A 17,920-nucleotide genomic window follows, 5' to 3' on the forward strand; every position below is an offset into this window, starting at 1 on the left:
ATGGGAAGTGACCAAATGTACATTGGAAGACTACAAATTCTATATACAAAGATAGTGAGAGGAATGGTCAATAGGGGAACAAGCCAAGACCAACCAAGAGAAAGGTATTAAGCAGGGAGCACAGAATGTGGCCAGATCCCATTGTAGAAGTATGAATGAAAAAGGAGGCCACAGTATGGCCATGCAGGTACTTTAATACTCAACAGTCAAGATAATGTCAGTGATTATTTAGCATCTGAAGGGCTCAGTTTTTCATCCAACTTTTTTGTTACAAATACATTCTTCAACAACAAAAAAGATAACACACAAACTGTGTAACATTAAGTCCTGTCAATGAGTAAATTAAAAAGTTACTTAAAAAAATAAAATAGTAAAAATAAAGTAGAGCTCCTCTACCTGCAGTAGGGTTGGTATGTCTGAAACCCTAAATACTTGTCTCACCTTTCTATAACCCACAGCAATTTGGGGCACAGTATGCATTGCACAGAACCACAGAGAAGATGCAGAGCTCCATAAGGAAATTGTGTAACAACAAAACCTACCTTATCTTGTTTAAAGATTGCAACTAATATTGTATTTTAAATTACGTTGCTCTATAATGCTAATGAAATCTTTTGTTAAAGCTCAATGAAAATTAGAACAAGTCTGAATAATAAGCATCCCTTTATTTGCTGACGCCATTACAAAAAACGGATTACATTAGCAACAAAAAAAGTGTTTTCTTGAAGTCAGAGGCAGTTACTCCCCAAAATGTTAAGTAAAACAGGTACAATATCAGTATTAAAATGTTAAATATTACATTGTCTTTACCACTTTTGATCTTCTGAACAATTTTATTGAGCAAAATAAGATACAAGATTACATGTTTATTTTATCTTCAGGAATGTAAAGGTCTAATTATTCAAACAGTTTTTATTATAAAACTAAACTCTGAAGGTGTCTACAGAGTTGCTTTTTTCTCTTTAGATCAGTAGTCTAACAAGGATTAGAAAAGACAAAACTCTGTTCAGTGTTTCTGACGAAGTACAAAGGGTGAAAACATAAATAAGGCTTTAATTTGGCAAAATATAATACAATGCCTTCTGTTATCCTTGAATGAATAGTATCCCAATTACTTCACTCTGCAAAAGATCAGAAAGAAATGAATGCATTTTTTAAAAGACACAAAAGGTAATCAGAAGGTATTTGTCAAACACCAAAAGTACATATTCCATCTGATCTAGCATTGCCCTTGTAACTACGATCAAAGTAATTAATACTAATAGTAATCAAAAACAAGAGAAAAACCTCAGGATTCGTAAGTTGTTTTGGGGTATATTTTTTAATATGTGAACCAAAACCTCAGACTAAACTTAGAACAATGTACAGATTTCAAAATCTATTAGAAAACACTTATAAGAATATGGGGAATCCATTTTTATTAGTTCTACTCTAAAGAATGTAAAGCTAGTAGGTGAGCAGTTAGCATTGAAAAGCTGATGTTTACAATTCACCTAAGAATGAATAATTAAAGTTTCAGACAGAGATCCTGAAGCCTTATGAAGCTTTCCAAGTTCAGATAAAATGACTAAAGAAATCAAACTTCAAAAGCCATCAGAGAGACTAGAAGGACTTAATCAAATGTAACATGTGAATTTTGAATGGATCCTGGTTTGGGAAAATTGCTAAAAAGATATATTGGGTATAATTAGGGATAATTGAATGTGGGTTTAATAATGGATGAATTAAAGAACTACCAGTTTTTGGGGGATGTGATATTAGTACTATGGATTTGTAAGAAAATGTCTTTGTTCTTGGGAGATGCATACTGAAGAGTTCAGGGATAAAACGCCATATCTAAAAGTTATTTTCAAATGGTTTGACATCAGTAAATATGGATACACAGAGAGATGAAGCAGGTGAAGGGTGTGTGAGTGTTATACTATTCATTCAACTTTTCTTTGCATGTGAAAATTTTCAAAATAAAAAGCTGAGGGGAAAGAAGGAATTAGAAAGTTAAAAAGCAAACTTACAACTGGTTATATCTTGTTCTCTCATTAAAACAAGATTAACAGTTTATCAGAAAGTCTACATAGCCCACTGATACATTAAACTATGAAGAGCTAAGTAAACACATTACAGAAAATGAAAACCTGATTCACATATGAAGTGTAGAAATAAAAGCTGATTTTTACCTGGAACATTAACTTTTATGCTTCAATAGCACTACAAAAGAAGTTTTTTCTTTCAGAAACCAGACAACTGCATCACAAAAGAATTTATTTGTCAAAGGGAGTAGAGAGAGCACATACATACAAAACAAGTAACACTAAACTTCACCTCAATTTTTTCTAGATAGCACTGTGAGCCTCTCCAATTCACTACTGAGAAACCAAATACCAACTTCAGGAAAAAGTCAGAATTGACTGAAGAAACTCTTTAAGAGGCTGGCAACAAAGGATGTGACACAATTATGAGAAAAGAAAGCAATGATAAAAGAGATCAGAGCATAAAGTACCTGAAATTAGGGAGAAGTACCAAATAAGTGCACAGACCATGGGCCCAGACCACCCTGATTTTATTTAATTTTATTTTTTGGTATCATTAATCTACAGTTACATGAGGAACATTATGTTTACTAGACTCCCCCAATCACCAAGCCCCCCCCCACAAATCCCATTACAGTCACTGTCCATCAGTATAGAATCACTACTTGTCTTCTCTGTGTTGCACAGCACTCCCCATGCCCCGCCTTCACATTATACATGCTAATCATAATGCCCCCTTTCTTCCCCCGACCCTTATCCCTCCCTTCCCACCCATCCTCCCCAGTCCCTTTCCCTTTGGTAACTGTTAGTCCATTCTTGGGTTCTGTGTTTCTGCTGCTGTTTTGTTCCTTCAATTTTTTCTTTGTTCTTATATTCCACATGTGAGTGAAATCATTCAGTACTTGTCTTTCTCTGCCTGGCTTATTTCACTGAGCATAATACCCTCTAGCTCCATCCATATTGTTGCAAATGCGGACCACCCTGATTTTAAATTTCAGCTCACCCAGTTAGCTGTGCGTTCTTCAAGTTACAGAACCTCTTTGGGTCTGTTGTAAAAGGGGAAGAAAAAAATAAATAATAATACCTACCCTACCTAGCACACTGGGCTGCTGTGAAGATCAAACTAATGACCACAGTTAGAAGCATATTCGTGAAGTGTCAGCTATTAAAATCACCGTCCTCCCTCCATAGGATCCCACAAACAGGTTCTGAGGTGAGGGAGCCTGAGGGTTATGGGTGGGGGCTCTGTGTTCCCCAAAATCCTTATGCTGAGATTCTATTCCCTGATCTAACAGTATTTGGAAGACTTCACATTCATGAATGGGATTAGTGCCCTTATAAAAGGGCCCCCAGAGCGCTCCCTCACTCCTTCTGCCATGTGAGGAGCAGCAGGAGGACAGCCATCTTTAAACCAGGAGGTGGTTCTCACGAACACAGAATCTGCGAGCATCTTGAGCTCAGACTCCAAGCCTCCAGAACTGTGAGAAATAAATGTTTAAGTCACCCAGATTATAGGATTTTTGTTAAAGCAGCCTAAAAAGACTAAGGCACTGGGGTAATGAAGTTTCCTGATACAGTCAGATATACACTTAGAATGCTTAGAAAAGTGGCAAATATGAAAGAAGGAAAACCAGATACCTGGGAACAAAAAAAAAAAATACACTATAAAACACTAGGGTTGCCAGTCCAGTCCAAAACTACAAAAAATCATCTTAATTCAAAAAGTGGGGGAGAAATGACAGGGTTTTTTTTGAGGGAAGAGACTTCCAGAAGAAAAGAAAGGTTAAGGTTTTACAAATAAAGGATATAAGATAAATATACCTTCCCCTACAGCTCACGAATGCTAAGTCCTGTGTATTAGGATTTAGAAAACTAAATTACTGCATATCATCTTTCTTGTCTTTTAAAAACAGCTTTTCCTGTACTGAATTTGTACAGCATTATCTTAATTCATAGGTATGTACTAACAGTATATACTAAAAATAAGCAAGTTTCTTGACAAATATTAATCTACATCTCTGATGAGTAAGAAATTTCTATTTCCAATTTAATCATCCAGTAGTAGTTTTAAAAAAGTTTACAAGAGGGAGAAATATATTGAGCAAAAACTGATGACTGGAGTTAAAAACTTCAGAGTAATTTAAAAGGCATAAAGAAGAGCTATAGGAACCAAGGGGTGCCTAAAGGGAGGTCATCATTGTCAGTGCTGGGTTATGGAAAGAACGAGTTCTCAAGTGCCTGGTGGCCCTCTACCTTCAGACAACCCACCCTATCCTTTAGGATACACTCTTGAAACTCAATCACCCTTTCATTAGCCAAATTTGGACTTTATTACCTGGCCAAAAAATGCTGAGTTATCACTCAGAGGAGCTGCATGACAAACAGTTCAGTTTTAGCTGTACTGCTTGGGTATATGTATTTGTTTTAATAAACTACAACAATTTTATAAATCAGGAAGAAAAAAATCTGAAAAAAGTGTTACCACCAATGATCAGTATTAGTCTCAAACTTAATATGGTTAAGGCAAATGTGTATATAAGAAAGACAAAAAAATGGCTCATAAGACTTACTATAAGCAGAACACGTTTGGGAGGAACACTTTAAAGGACACTTTTGAAATGTTGGAGAGATATTGCTGTTGGAAGTCTAAACGTAAGTGGTAACAGGTGATCTTACTGTTTTTTTTAAGCTCTCAGAAATGAAGCCCTTCCCTTATAACATAAAGGCGTATAGATTGACATCAGCATATTTAGCATATTTTGTAACTATTTTCACTATCTTGTTTAGATTAACAATTAGGAAATCACTGATGACTTCAGGAAAAAACACAGTTCCAGTGGAATGGCAAAAAGTCATTCTAAAGTAGACGGAGCAGTTAATAGCAAGTAAAGAAATAGATACTATGAGAATAGTTTCTTTATTTAAGAATCTTTGTTAAACATGAAGTAAAAAAATTAGGGTAGTAACTTGAAAAGAAATACAAAGTTAAAATAAGACATTTGAGCATGTTTTCAAAACTGAACAGAAGGAAAGTGTGGAAAGAAGAGAGCAGGGCTGAAGACATACAAGGAGAGTTTCCCTGTGAGGCAGGAAACAAGACTATTGACAATCATTTTGGGGAAGGGGGATTAATAATGTGGCAGAAGTTTTATTCTAGGCAACTTGCCAAGGATAAAAGATTAAGATATAATTATTTTTTGCTGACTGGCTAAAGGAATGTGCTGGGTTCATCTGGAAAGTCTTCTTAGGGGTAACTGACCTATTGAAAGAGTACTATAAGGGAGAGTGTTCGCTAAGGCAGGCCAGAGGACATCATTCTTTAAAAGTGAGACAGAATGCCCCCTGTATAATCCAAATGGCAGTCCACCCCACCCTCCAAGACACCCACCTATCCCGAGGCCTCTGGACGGCTGCAGCAGTCTCACTACGGGTTCTAAAGGAACAATTCAGTGATGGATTGCCCCATGTGTTGCACAGGTCGCTTAACTGATCTCCAGACACCATGACAATATTAGAACAAACAGCCTCAAAAGAAGAATATCTGAAGTGTTCAGTGCCTATTAGAATATCCTAACTACCCAATGCAGTGTGTGACTTACAGCATTCTTAAAACAGGCAAAATCCAGGAATCAATCAATCAATCTGCATTCACCAGCTGGAATCCAAGTAATTTATAAATGCCAACAAATCTGAGCTTTCCCAAGTAATAAGGGTGATAAAATTTCATAACATGGTTTGGTTAATGATGGGTTTATCTATCTTCAATTAAGCTCACTTCAGTAGTTTAAAACTGGACTTCTCTGACTACCTATAAGCAAACTTAAAAAGAACCCAGACTGCCAATTTAAAGCTGTCACAACTTGATTTTCAGTTTAGCATCTTACCCCAGTAATGATGTTACTGTCACTTTATCAAATCATTAAACACACGCACACACACACACACAGATACTTTATCAGAACTAAAATCACAATAAACAAAATGAGCAATTGCAGGCATTATGGCAATTAGTCAAAGACAGGTAAACAAGTTGTAAGACCAGTCTGTTTTATAAAAAGGTCCAGAAGACAAAGATAAAGGTTTTTCCTTTCCAAGCTACAAGACTAAAATATGTACAAGACAGAAATAAAACACCAAGAAAGCTAAAGCTGTCAACTGGAGGTTCTGAGAAAGATTAAAAAGGAGTATCTCCACTAGGGCAACAGAGCTCCTGTATTTATGGTAAACACACACTACACATTCACACACACACTATGTCAATCACCCATAAACAGTCAGTAATGCTTTAGTTATTCTTACCTAATACCTGGTAGTGTTCTTTCTCTTTTGTGAGTTGTTGGTTTACTGCCTGAAGCAACTGCTGTAACTGTGTTACAGTCTGATTTAGACTTACAGACATTGTTTCCTTCTCGGAAGATTCCTAAAAACAAGATGAAAGTGATGAAAAATTCCAAAACACAAGAAAGGGACATTTGCAACCAAAAAATGGAAAACATTTTACTGCCATTTTAAACAGAATCATGAAAAATGTCATGAAAATCAACAATAACAAAAAAAAACAGAGAAAGTGTCTGCTACCTAATGGTGCAAATTAATTGTACCAAAGAAAGCTGTATTATAAATGTTGACACACGGTCAGAGAGGAAAAAAATCTATAATCTATGAATATCAGATATAAATACATTTCCCCTTTCAGAAGAAAATTTGCCAGGCACCAAAGGGGAGAACATTCATAACAGCAAAAGTTAACAGTTAACATATACTGAGCTCTCACTAAGTGCTAGGCACTATTCTAAGTGTTTTATATGCTTATTCCTTTCAAGAATTCTACAAGATAGACACTGTTGTCATTGCCTTTTACAGATGGAGCTATTAAAGCACAGAGAGGCTAAGGAATTTGCCTGAAGTTACACAGCCATGAAGTAGCAGAACCCAGATTCAAACACAGGCAGCCTAACAGAGTCCAAACTCTTAAGCAGTATACCATTATACCCTCCAATACAAACCTTAAAATTAACATAATCTCTCACTATGCTACAGCAAAATATTAATAAAATCCCTGCACTTCAGAGATAAAACATTTCCAAGACGACCTTCAGGTAAGAATGCAGCACAACCAGTGGAAGCAAATTCTAAAGGCACCATTTCAGGCAAAGATAGACCTTTTTTATTCTTCAGATACTTTACAAAGTTAACTAGCCCAGAGGTTTGAAGTTAAAGAAAATACACACCATTTCTGGGGAAACATCACTATTCTCAATAACAGTAGTGTCTCCAGCAGCTTTTACAATTTTTGACTGGATAAGATCCAGCGACTTTTGAGCCTGTAAGGAAAGCAACATGGTAGCCTCTAAATACTGCAACTGATAAATATACACACCAAAAAAAAAAGTGATTTTCTTTTTTTGTACAAGACTAAAGCTCTTCACAAAATACAATGTAAAGCCAACCTATTCTTTCTCCAAAATGAAAATCGCTTCCTCCCCCACCAGACTATAAAAACACATGGTGTTTTTAAAAATTTCAAACAATACAGCAAATGTATTAAGAAACTAAGCACAGAAGAAACTACAGTTGATATTTAGATCAACATTAGTCTAGATTAGAGATCTACTAAATATGGCCACAGCCTGTTTCTGTACAGTTCACAAGCTAAGAATGGTTATGTTTTTTAAGGGTTATATTAAATAAACAAATAAGAGTATGTGAGAGAGACCAGATGTGGCCCACAAATCCTTAAACAGTTTGTGGAACTGCTGACCCCTGGTATACATCTCTGATCTGTGCACGTGTTCACAGAAAACAAAACTGGCAGAAAATTTTATACAAATAAGCTTTTAATCTGCATGGTGTTTACAAAGTATTTTTTAACTTTTTCATGTCAAGAAATAAATATGTGCATTTCCGATCAAATGTTGCATATTATTTCTATTATACAGATACAGGACAATTCATTGTCACTCATAAATTACAGTCTATCTGTATCTCTGAGCATCTGTTTAATATCCTTAAAATACCTTCTGAGAAACTAAACTGTTAGCTAAAAATGTGTGTTTTATATTTTGACCCAGAGGTCAAAAATTAAAATCATGTATCAAATAAATTAGATTGTTCACCCTTGACAATGTACCATGTATCTAAGTTGAGTTCTAAAACTTCCTAAGTTCATATTTTACCTACTGGTCTAAAAATAACACCAAAATAATATAAAGCAATTCTAGATTCCTGGACTTCTGCATAACAATTATAAGCTATGAATTATATGCAATCAAAAAAAAACTGACATAACTGTTAATGACTTCCATAAACACAATCACAGCTCTAAAGCAGGTTATAATAAGCACATGTGAATTATACTATTAAAAATATCTGTAAACAAAATTACAAACATGTCAACCTAATGCAAAGAAATGTAATACTAAAAACATCCTTTATATGAGATTAAGAAAAATCTATATCCACAAATAAATAAAATGAACAAATTTCTGAAATCAGAGATCTCTAAATCTTTTAGCTTCATAAAGATCAAAAGAAACATACTTTGTAAATGCATAAGCAAATCCCTATTTTAAAAAAATACGGATGTGACCAAATTTTTAAGAATAATTTCAATTAAATTTAATATTTAATCTATACTTTATGAAGCAATTAATTACATAAATGTGATGAAATGAAGCAAATTAAGAATGGGAAAACAAGAAAAAAAATTTAGTTCCAATAACATAACTATGTAATAGGCAGCTGAAATTTATAAACATATTAACATAATGATGTTAAAGAACAAATCCAGAATTAGCAGTATGTTTGCTTAAGAGTCAAGCCCCGACACAGGAGGATGATACCGCAACCTTAGGGACAAGCAGTGTTTTACCTTATGCAAGTCACCAGCTACCTTTTGTCTTTCACTCTGTTCAATTCTAAGTTTTGTGAGTGTTTCATTCAACTGTGCCTTTAACTGTAAAAATAAAGGAACATCATAATTAATTTACATCCTTTTTTGACAATGCTGAGACCTCTAGGACTGAAGAATGAATGAGATCACTAACAATTATTATGCACAGTGGATTAGCCAATATGCTGCACCAGATGTATAGAAATGCTAAGCAGGGGAGGTTCCCATCTGAAAAGCTAAACAAAAGAAAAGCTATAGAAATGATCTGGAGTTTAGAATAGAATACTGCAAATGCAAACACAAAACCATCAAATTCCAATAAAGTACCTTTTAAAAGTATAACTATTCACATAAGTAGTTCACATCTAAATTATCACAAATTAAGAGGCAAGTTATCAGGAATTTTGCTAATTAGTTTTTAAAGGCTTTCTTGACCTATATAGTTGAGTCAGTTGTGTAATTTTTAAAGACACTGAAGAGAAGATACAAATACAGTAAAATGAAAACTTCAAAATGTAAACGATGAGCGCCTTAAAGGACATCATGAAAGAGATCAGTGCAAGACCACACTAGCCTAATTTTACCAACAAGAATGTCTTAAGATATACTTAGTACCCAATTTGTCAAAAATAGTTATAAAGCCCTGTAACACTACTGCCCATATGTAATGCCTCTTCTCCTGATTAACTTGTTCCAATTAAATATGAAATTAGGGAAATGGACTACACTAACAAAAAATAACTTTATTAAACTCATCAATTTAAGTGATTTTGCCTCCCACGCATAAGTATAACATTCCAAACAGTTTTAGAGACCCAAAATGGAGAAATACAAGACACTGACAGTTCGAAATGCAGGGAGAATTAATGAGGGACATTACATTTGGAAATTTTATTTTAGGAACTCTTTAAATACCAAAATACTTCAGTTTTTGCTCCTTTATTTATCTGTGATTTAATACATCTGAGAGGTTCCCTGGGCCCAAGAACAAATGATGTATAGACAAACAAAATTTATTTTATCTTATAATGTGACAAGTTATCCCTTAGCAAAGAAACAAACAGAAGAGCTAAAGTTAAGATTACAAACTGAAAGCAAAAAAAAATAAATACAACTCAAAATGGCCTTTTTGGCAGAAGCAGAGTAGCAAAAAAATGCTAAGAAAGCATCTGCATAGAGACTCAACGATAATCCTGAGGGTTTGATGTTAATGTTGGAGTTAGTCACCAAGCACCAAGTTACAAGTAAAATCTCCAACAATTGTAATTAGTAATGATTTCTTAAAAACACACATAGGGCAAAGCTTATAGCTGTAGCATATGACAGTCTTGATCTGTGCAATTTATACGTATAAAACTAGTCTTACATTGTAGTAGAAGCGATTCAATTAATACAAAATGAAGGTAAATAAAACATCTTATTTAAAAAATAAAGAGGTGTGTTGCATGTGTGTAGGGCTCTATGAAATGTACACATAGAACCCTACTCTGTAAACTGATCACTTCCATAACACAGAAGACCAACCACAGATAAATGAGTGAATAAGTTTTCTTTGGTATATACAGCAGTACTAATAAGAAAATTCCAAACTAGGAAGGGTTAACTTGGGATAAAGAGAAAGCTTACTTAATCTTTATTCCTGGAGTTTATTCAGGTAATTTAGAAAATCTAATGACATGCCATAACCATTTTTAAGTCACCAAAAGATATAATGATTGCTGTCTGAAACATGCAAGAAGTGAGTCATATCTATCTAACAATGAAGCCCATCACAATCAGTGTAAGTTTCCAGAGAATTTAAGAATGGGAATACAGGGTACCCTATGTTTTTACATGATTTTAGCTAATTTTAGTTATCTTTAAGTCTATAGTTTTAGGATTCCTATGCTCTAAATAATATGTTGATAAAGAATACCACAAGCTTTTTTATCCATAATCTATAGAAAGACCCATTAAAATAAGAAGCTGGATTGGATTACTGCCCTTGAATGATGACTATGTATCAACATTCAATAATCTCCTTCCAGTTTAGAAAATGAGGCCTAGTTAACTATGGTAACTCTAAGAAGAGAATCTTCACAACTTAGCCAGTCTTTACCTGTTTGTTTCATGTCTTCATTCACTGAAAGTAACACTGTTCAAGAAATTAGGTTCTATAAAACAGAGGATTTTTCTGAAAACAAGGTGCAAGCCAAACATGCCATTGTTAGGAGCCAAGAAAAGAAGAATCATCTTAGGAGTCAAGAGAAGAAAGATCATCTTAGGAGTCATCAGAATATGAAGATTATCTTCAACTTACAAAAATGCCAAGCTAAAGATGTTAGCCAGAAGTAGTTTGGATGGTTTCTCCACATGTCAACACAAGTGTTTTCAGAGCCTACTTGATACCCAGTGGAGAACAAGCTTCTTACCAAATTTAGCTCTTCATTCTGTCTTACTGCTTCAGAATATGAATCATCAAGTTTTTTCTGCAATTCAGTCAACAGATCTTTCAGCTGCAATGAAGTTTAGAGTTTAAGATTGATCTCCTTATGACATCCCATGGTTTGTATGCAACTCGGAAGCCGTGCCACAAACAACTTATCCTGAAACATTTCATCACTGTTACAAACTTAATTTAAATTGAGAAGGTTCAAAGAATTCTATTGTAAGTACCTCTCTGACTTCTGTAACATAGGTAGATCGTTCAATTTCTGCCTTCTCTAGTTCCATTTCCAAGTGCTCTCGTTCTCTTCTCAACTAATAATGCAACAAAGGAGGAAAGTTAGCAGACACATTTATGATTTTCTTTCATTATGCTTCCCCACAATGGACAGTTATGATATTTATGAATATAAAACTGTATCATTACCTAAGATTTTCTTAAAAGCAAAACAATTGCAGTATTAGATAAATCTTAAAACACAGATCTTATGATAAGCCTTAATGCTAAAAATGAGTCAGGAGGATACAAATCAAACAATGGAATACATACATTTTCAATATCTTCACTTTCTCTTTTTAACCGCTCTAGCTCTTGTTCTGAGGATGTGAATGACAACTGCATCTGAAATATGAAACAATTATATAACCAAGTAAACCACCAAGGATATAAGGTTTCTATCTCATAGAATTTTAATCAGTTAGACATTTCAGAGGGTTTGAAATACATCTCATTTAAAGCCACACTGAATTTTAAAAGATCTTAAAAATGACAGTATCACATTTAACTTGATTTAAACTATGGTCCAAAGCTACCCTATTTGCATGATATTATATTAGCTAAAAGCACTTAACTTTTTAGACAAATAAGTGATAATCAGCTATATTTAATCCCCAAATGCATTAACATAGAATACCATCAGCAACCCTTTAAATTTTAACCCTTTAATAAAAAAAAAAAGAGTGTATAGCAATGATACCTTAATTTAAAAAAAGCATTTTTTAACCCTTTAAATTCTGCACAGGTTGGCCCAGGAAAACAAGTAAGCAATAGATGGCATTCTTTACCACACTCAAGTAAATGGAAAAAAATAAAGATCATACACTAACACTCAGTTTCCATGAAGAGGACTTACTTTTTCTTGAATACTGTATCATGGGTCATACATCAATGTTTTTAAAATTATTGTGAACCCCAAATTCTATGCCTTATGCTATCACATAGCAGTTCTCTAACTTTGAAAGCTCTTTACATTCTATGTCATTTCCCTTTAGTCATATTCAAAACCTCTGATTCTCAAATGTGGGTGGGTGCCAGAATCACTTGAGGGTGCTCTAAAACAGATCTCTGGCCCCAAAGTTGCAGACCCACACAGAGTTGGTAAAGCCCAATAATGTGCATTTCTAACAAGTTCCAAGGTGCTCTGACACTGCTGTTGGGGCCCACAAACCAGCACTGGGAACCACTGCTCTAGACTCTTTTAAATACCTGTTTAATAGTCTTTTGTGATTCATCGACCTTAACTTTCCATTTATTTTCTTCTTGTTCCACACTTCTTTGTAGCTTCTGTAAAATTCCTTCCTACAAAAGTACAGCTGTTTTGAAAAATTCATGTTTTAATGACAAGATAAACTATTTAAGCCACTAAAGATTAAGTTAGTAATTTAAAAATAAAACCAAAATCATTTCCTACTGTTTCTGCAAGGACAGATTTGTATTTTTCACACTCAAGCTGTAACAATGTGTGTAATTCATCAGCTTCTTTTAACTTGTGCTCTAGAATCTGCAAAGAATGAAATAAAGAAAAATTCTCTAGTTTTACCATAAAGTTTGGTGTTTCAAATTTATTTCAGTACTTAATGGTATACTATGCATGACAAATGGTTTCTAACAGTTTTAAAATCAAACAATACATTTCAACCTTCTTAATAAGCAATGAAGTTCCGTGACATTTTTGGTCATTTGGCTTTTGCTAATAAAATTCCTGAATCAACTTACTACAAAATACATAACAGAATTTTATAATAAGTAGGCTTGTCACTCTTTAGTGGGATGGTAAAATCAAAGCAGAACCACATGTGAAGTAAGGAGACAATGCCTATTCAACAAACATGGGAAAGGGGATTTTAATCAAGCCACTTGAGATACACAAAAAAGTTAATCTCCCAAATTTCAACAGTCAGTGATAAAAACATCTAGGTTCTAAACACTCTTACTGATGTATTTGGGGTTACTTTAGCAAACCAATCAGTTTCTACCTACCTACTTTAACTGATCTTAACTTTTTAAATCCAGGTTAAAAAGAGAGTAAAAGATGGTTAAATATTCAGTGTTAGATATCATTAAGATAGAGTTAAAGAAATAGCAAACATAAGCCTCATACACAAATCAAATGCCAGGAAGATCTATATACCATTTCCACCAAAATTTACACAAAATGAAAACACTTTCTTAGACTTTCTCCAAAGATCACTATTCTACTCATATCATGTATCTTTCCCAACCTTATAAAGAAAAATTATGATTTACTTTTTTTCCACATCTGGTTAAAATATAGATACTTCATTTCTTGAACTAACCGTAACTTCCTCTGAATCTGACGTTCCAGCCACACATTCTTTTGCCTTCTTTTCAAATCCATGCAACCATTCACTATAACTCTGTGGAGAAAAGTCAAAATTACCAATTTCCAAAAACATCTAAATGAAATAGGTAAAAGTTTTTAAATAACCAAATTATATGATTATAAAAGAAATCTACACAAAGACCACCCCTCTAGAAATCTGAAAAAATAATACAACTGCTACTTAAGTTGTCCATAACCAGCCTTGAAAATAAAACACTAAAAATATACCTATGTACTACAATCTAAACCAAATCTTATTTAACCTAACCAAGGATATATATGCAACTGAATTCTGGACTTAAATATACATAAAGCTGGGCTCAAACCCAGCCTCTACCACTTACTAGCACTAGGACTAAAAGACTTGACTTTAAAACCACAGAAAAGCTAAAATTAATAATTTTTCAAAATGTTTTTCTCAGGTAAACTAGTTCTTCAAAACTAGGTATTCTCAGTTCATAAACTAAAAGGTTAACTGAAAATACTCTATTCAGAAGATTTCAAATTCTATGAAGATTCTGAAAATACTTCCAACTAAATATGTATTATAAAGTGCTTTTAAAACCATTTGAGAAATGATAACAATACAAAAAAAACATGTTCTTGTTTAAAACCAACAGAACTACATTTGTGCTGACAGGTTAGCTGATGCAAACACAAGGCATATAATAGTTTTAGTCAGTATTCTAAATTTTAGAATAAATTATGCTAGATTTTGTATGCTTCTTATCTGAATTTTAAGTGTTAATATTATTTGTTAGATACTTTAAATCAGATTTCCTCTTACTACTATTTTAAGTCTATCATTTAGCCTACTCCAGAAAAAGAACACACATGAAATTTCTATTAATTGCTTAACTTATGTGGCTGAGTCAAGATTCTCTATACTCTATCAAATAAGAACAAAAAACAAATAATCAGATGCTGAGATTATCCCATAAACCCCAAGTAGAACAGCACTATGTACAATATGGTATAATAGTACTTAATTCCCCACAGTACAAAATAGTCAAAAAGCCTCTCTACTTAAAAATTCTATTCTCACTTTATAAATTTGATTCAAGAGTAAATGTATTTTATTAAAATCCTACTTAGTTTAAAACACAGGAATTCAATATAAATTAAAGTCAGCTAAAATTTGATTTAGTTGCTTAAAGTTTATAAATCTCCCTCAAGGCCATATAGTTTAGATCTCTCCTATGCTGACTTGCTTTGCAGAAAAAGCAAAAGAAAAGCAGAAAAAAAATGTTTACATATAAAAGCCTTTTTATGTCTACTGACTATATTAACTTATCTTAATATTAAATTTAGCTATTGCTTTGTTCTCTGAAATAGGTTATTATACTTTATTCCTTTAAAAACTTAAAATGCTAGACCTTAAGTAGCACACAAAAAGTTTAATAAATTTCTTTAATACAGACGACATGCAGAAATATTCAACTTTCTAACTGGATGAAGAAAAGCCAAATATCATCCACGTCTTGCAATGATTTACATTTAGAGTGTCCCAAAGTCTTGAGTGTTGAGGGTAGGTAAATATTGCAGTTAAGAATTAATATGTTACATTGAAAAGGGTTTTTAATATTTACACAATCTTTAAAAAACAGAAATTATAAATCATTAACTCTCTTGCCTTATAAATTACTGCCACAAGTAAATTCCCAAAGTTTATTTCTATTAAGTGATAAAATATAGAATAGGAATACAGAAATAAAAACAGATTATGACCACAAAAGAAAAAATGTGAAACACCTGAACAACACCCCTTTCTCCTAAATTCAATCTAAGAACAACACTGGAAGTGACAATGCATCTATGTTTGCCAATGCAGGTTATTTTGTTACAGTTAAAAGCTGCCATAGTAGGTATCTACTCAACTGATCAAACCTGAATGTATCCTCAACAGTTACAATGGAAAACAAAGTGATTTTTGGTTTCTGCACAAATTAAATGTAGACTGTATGTCCATATGATCTGAGTAACAGCTGAACTCAGACTATGCATAGAGCAGGCCGCTGAGTTTACGTACACCACACCTAGCACCCACAGAAAGAAGAGCCAAGAGCTCCTTGAAGAAACAATTGATTCCAAGTTTGGGACAGGAAATGTATATAATAAGCAACATCTTATCTTACCACAATGCAAATAAGCTACTAAAGTTCAGGAGTGTTATATCAAAGAAATTTGGTAGCCAGCCTAAATAGCCTAAAAGCTCCAAATGGCCAAAGAAAAGACAAGCAACACTGTGGACCTCCTGATGGAAGTACACAACACTACTCATGATGAATCCTTGCCTCCACCCAATCCTCCACCCAAAGTAATGAGCCTGAATCTAATCAGGCCTCAACTGACTACCAATTTATGGTATATACAAAGGACAGAAGAATGTATTCATACAGGGATTCATTCAGCAAAATCCAAACTGGGAAACTGCATATGAAACCACTAAATTTAAAGAAGTGGAGAAGATGGGGGTGCAGGAACCTTTGCTGACACACAGAAGGGAACCTGTGGAATAAAGAAGATCTATGAGACATCTTAAATTAATCACAGGTTGACCTTATTTGGGTCTTGATTAAAACAAACTAGTCAGTAGCTATAATTTCATGAGAAGAGAAAATTTATTTGAAAACTGAAGAAATGTAAGTATGACTATATGTATGAAATTTAAAAAAAGTTTTAATGTAAAAACAGGCTTTTTTGGAGGAATCTTTATCTTTCAGAAATATGTACTGAAATATTTACAGATGAAATGCTCTGATGTTTGACATCCCTCAAAATTTCTGGAAGTGCTGAGAGAAACAAGGAGGTGAAATAAGATTGTATACCATGCGTGCCCAGTATGGGTAATTGCAGAATAGGGATACTGGGTACATCAGGCTCATTATGCTAATGTCTCTCCTTTCGGGGGTGAGTGGGTATACAATTTTCCATTAAAATAAAAAGACTTACCATCCAACAAGAGGATATAACCATTATAAGTATCTATGCACCCAACATAGGAGCACCTAAATATATGCAACAAATACTAAGAGAATTAAAGGGGGAAATAGAATGCAATGCATTCATTTTAGGAGACTTCAACACACCACCCACTCCAAAGGACACACCCAGACAGAAACTAAGTAAGGAGACAGAGGCACTGAACAATGCATTAGAACAGATGGCCCTAACTGACATCTACAAAACACTCCACCCAATAGCAGCAGGATACACATTCTTCTCAAGTGCACATGGAACATTTTCCAGAATAGATCACATACTAGGCCAAAAAAGAGCCTCAGTAAATTCAGAAGGATTGAAATTGTGCCAACCAGCTTCCCAGACCACAAAGGTATGAAACTAGAAATAATTGTGCAAAGAAAACAAATAAACCCATAAACAAATGGATGCTTAACAACATGTTCCTAAAAAACCGATGGATCTATAATTAGCAGACATAATGTGTGTGTGTGGGAGGGGGAGGGTGGGTGGCATGGGGAAGGAGGTACAACACAAAGGAGACAAGTAGTGATTCTATAGCATCTTGCTATGCTGATGGACAGTGACTGTATTGGGGTATGTGCTCGGGCCTTGATAATAGGTGGAGTCTTGTAACCATAATGCTGCTCATGTAATTATAGATTAATGATACAAAATAAAACAAAAAATAAAAAAAATAACTATTTCAGAAGTTTCAGTTCAAGTATACCAAAGTTCTGTTATTGTAAAAGCATCAATCCAGAATAGGAATATGTAATAGTAAAAATTTTTTCACAGGGAAAAAAAAAAAAAAACAATGGATCAGTGACTAAATAAAGAAAGAGATCAAGCAATATATGGAGACAAATGAATACAACTCAACACACCAACTTCTGTGGAACACAGTGAAGGCAGTTCTAAGAGGAAAGTATATTGCAATACAGGTTTATCTCAAGAAAGATGAAAAATCCCGTATGAACAGTCTAAACTCA

The 17,920-nt window shown here is 33.9% G+C and overlaps 1 protein-coding gene across 18 annotated transcripts in view; it reads right to left on the minus strand.

The window, feature by feature from the left end:
- Nucleotides 1-646: 646 nt before the first annotated feature.
- The window catches only part of KTN1 (kinectin 1), a 145,313-nt gene continuing 128,039 nt past the window's right edge, over nt 647-17,920 (minus strand). For 9 of the 18 annotated variants that reach the window (XM_073211198.1, XM_073211199.1, XM_073211195.1 and 6 more), the window contains 10 exons: nt 13,921-14,001; nt 13,035-13,124; nt 12,830-12,922; nt 11,894-11,965; nt 11,575-11,658; nt 11,331-11,414; nt 8,899-8,982; nt 7,259-7,351; nt 6,327-6,447; nt 647-1,121 (listed from right to left, as the gene is read on the minus strand). In XM_073211198.1, coding sequence (XP_073067299.1) covers nt 1,117-1,121; nt 6,327-6,447; nt 7,259-7,351; nt 8,899-8,982; nt 11,331-11,414; nt 11,575-11,658; nt 11,894-11,965; nt 12,830-12,922; nt 13,035-13,124; nt 13,921-14,001 — 807 coding nt within the window. In that variant the 3' untranslated portion in view covers nt 647-1,116. Of the gene's footprint in view, nt 1,122-6,326; nt 6,448-7,258; nt 7,352-8,898; nt 8,983-11,330; nt 11,415-11,574; nt 11,659-11,893; nt 11,966-12,829; nt 12,937-13,034; nt 13,125-13,920; nt 14,002-17,920 lie in introns of those variants that run through there. The other 9 variants (XM_073211205.1, XM_073211201.1, XM_073211209.1 and 6 more) reach the window with 2 other exon arrangements.

The sequence above is a fragment of the Manis javanica genome, chromosome 8, assembly GCF_040802235.1.
Source record: "Manis javanica isolate MJ-LG chromosome 8, MJ_LKY, whole genome shotgun sequence".
NCBI lineage: Eukaryota > Metazoa > Chordata > Mammalia > Pholidota > Manidae > Manis > Manis javanica.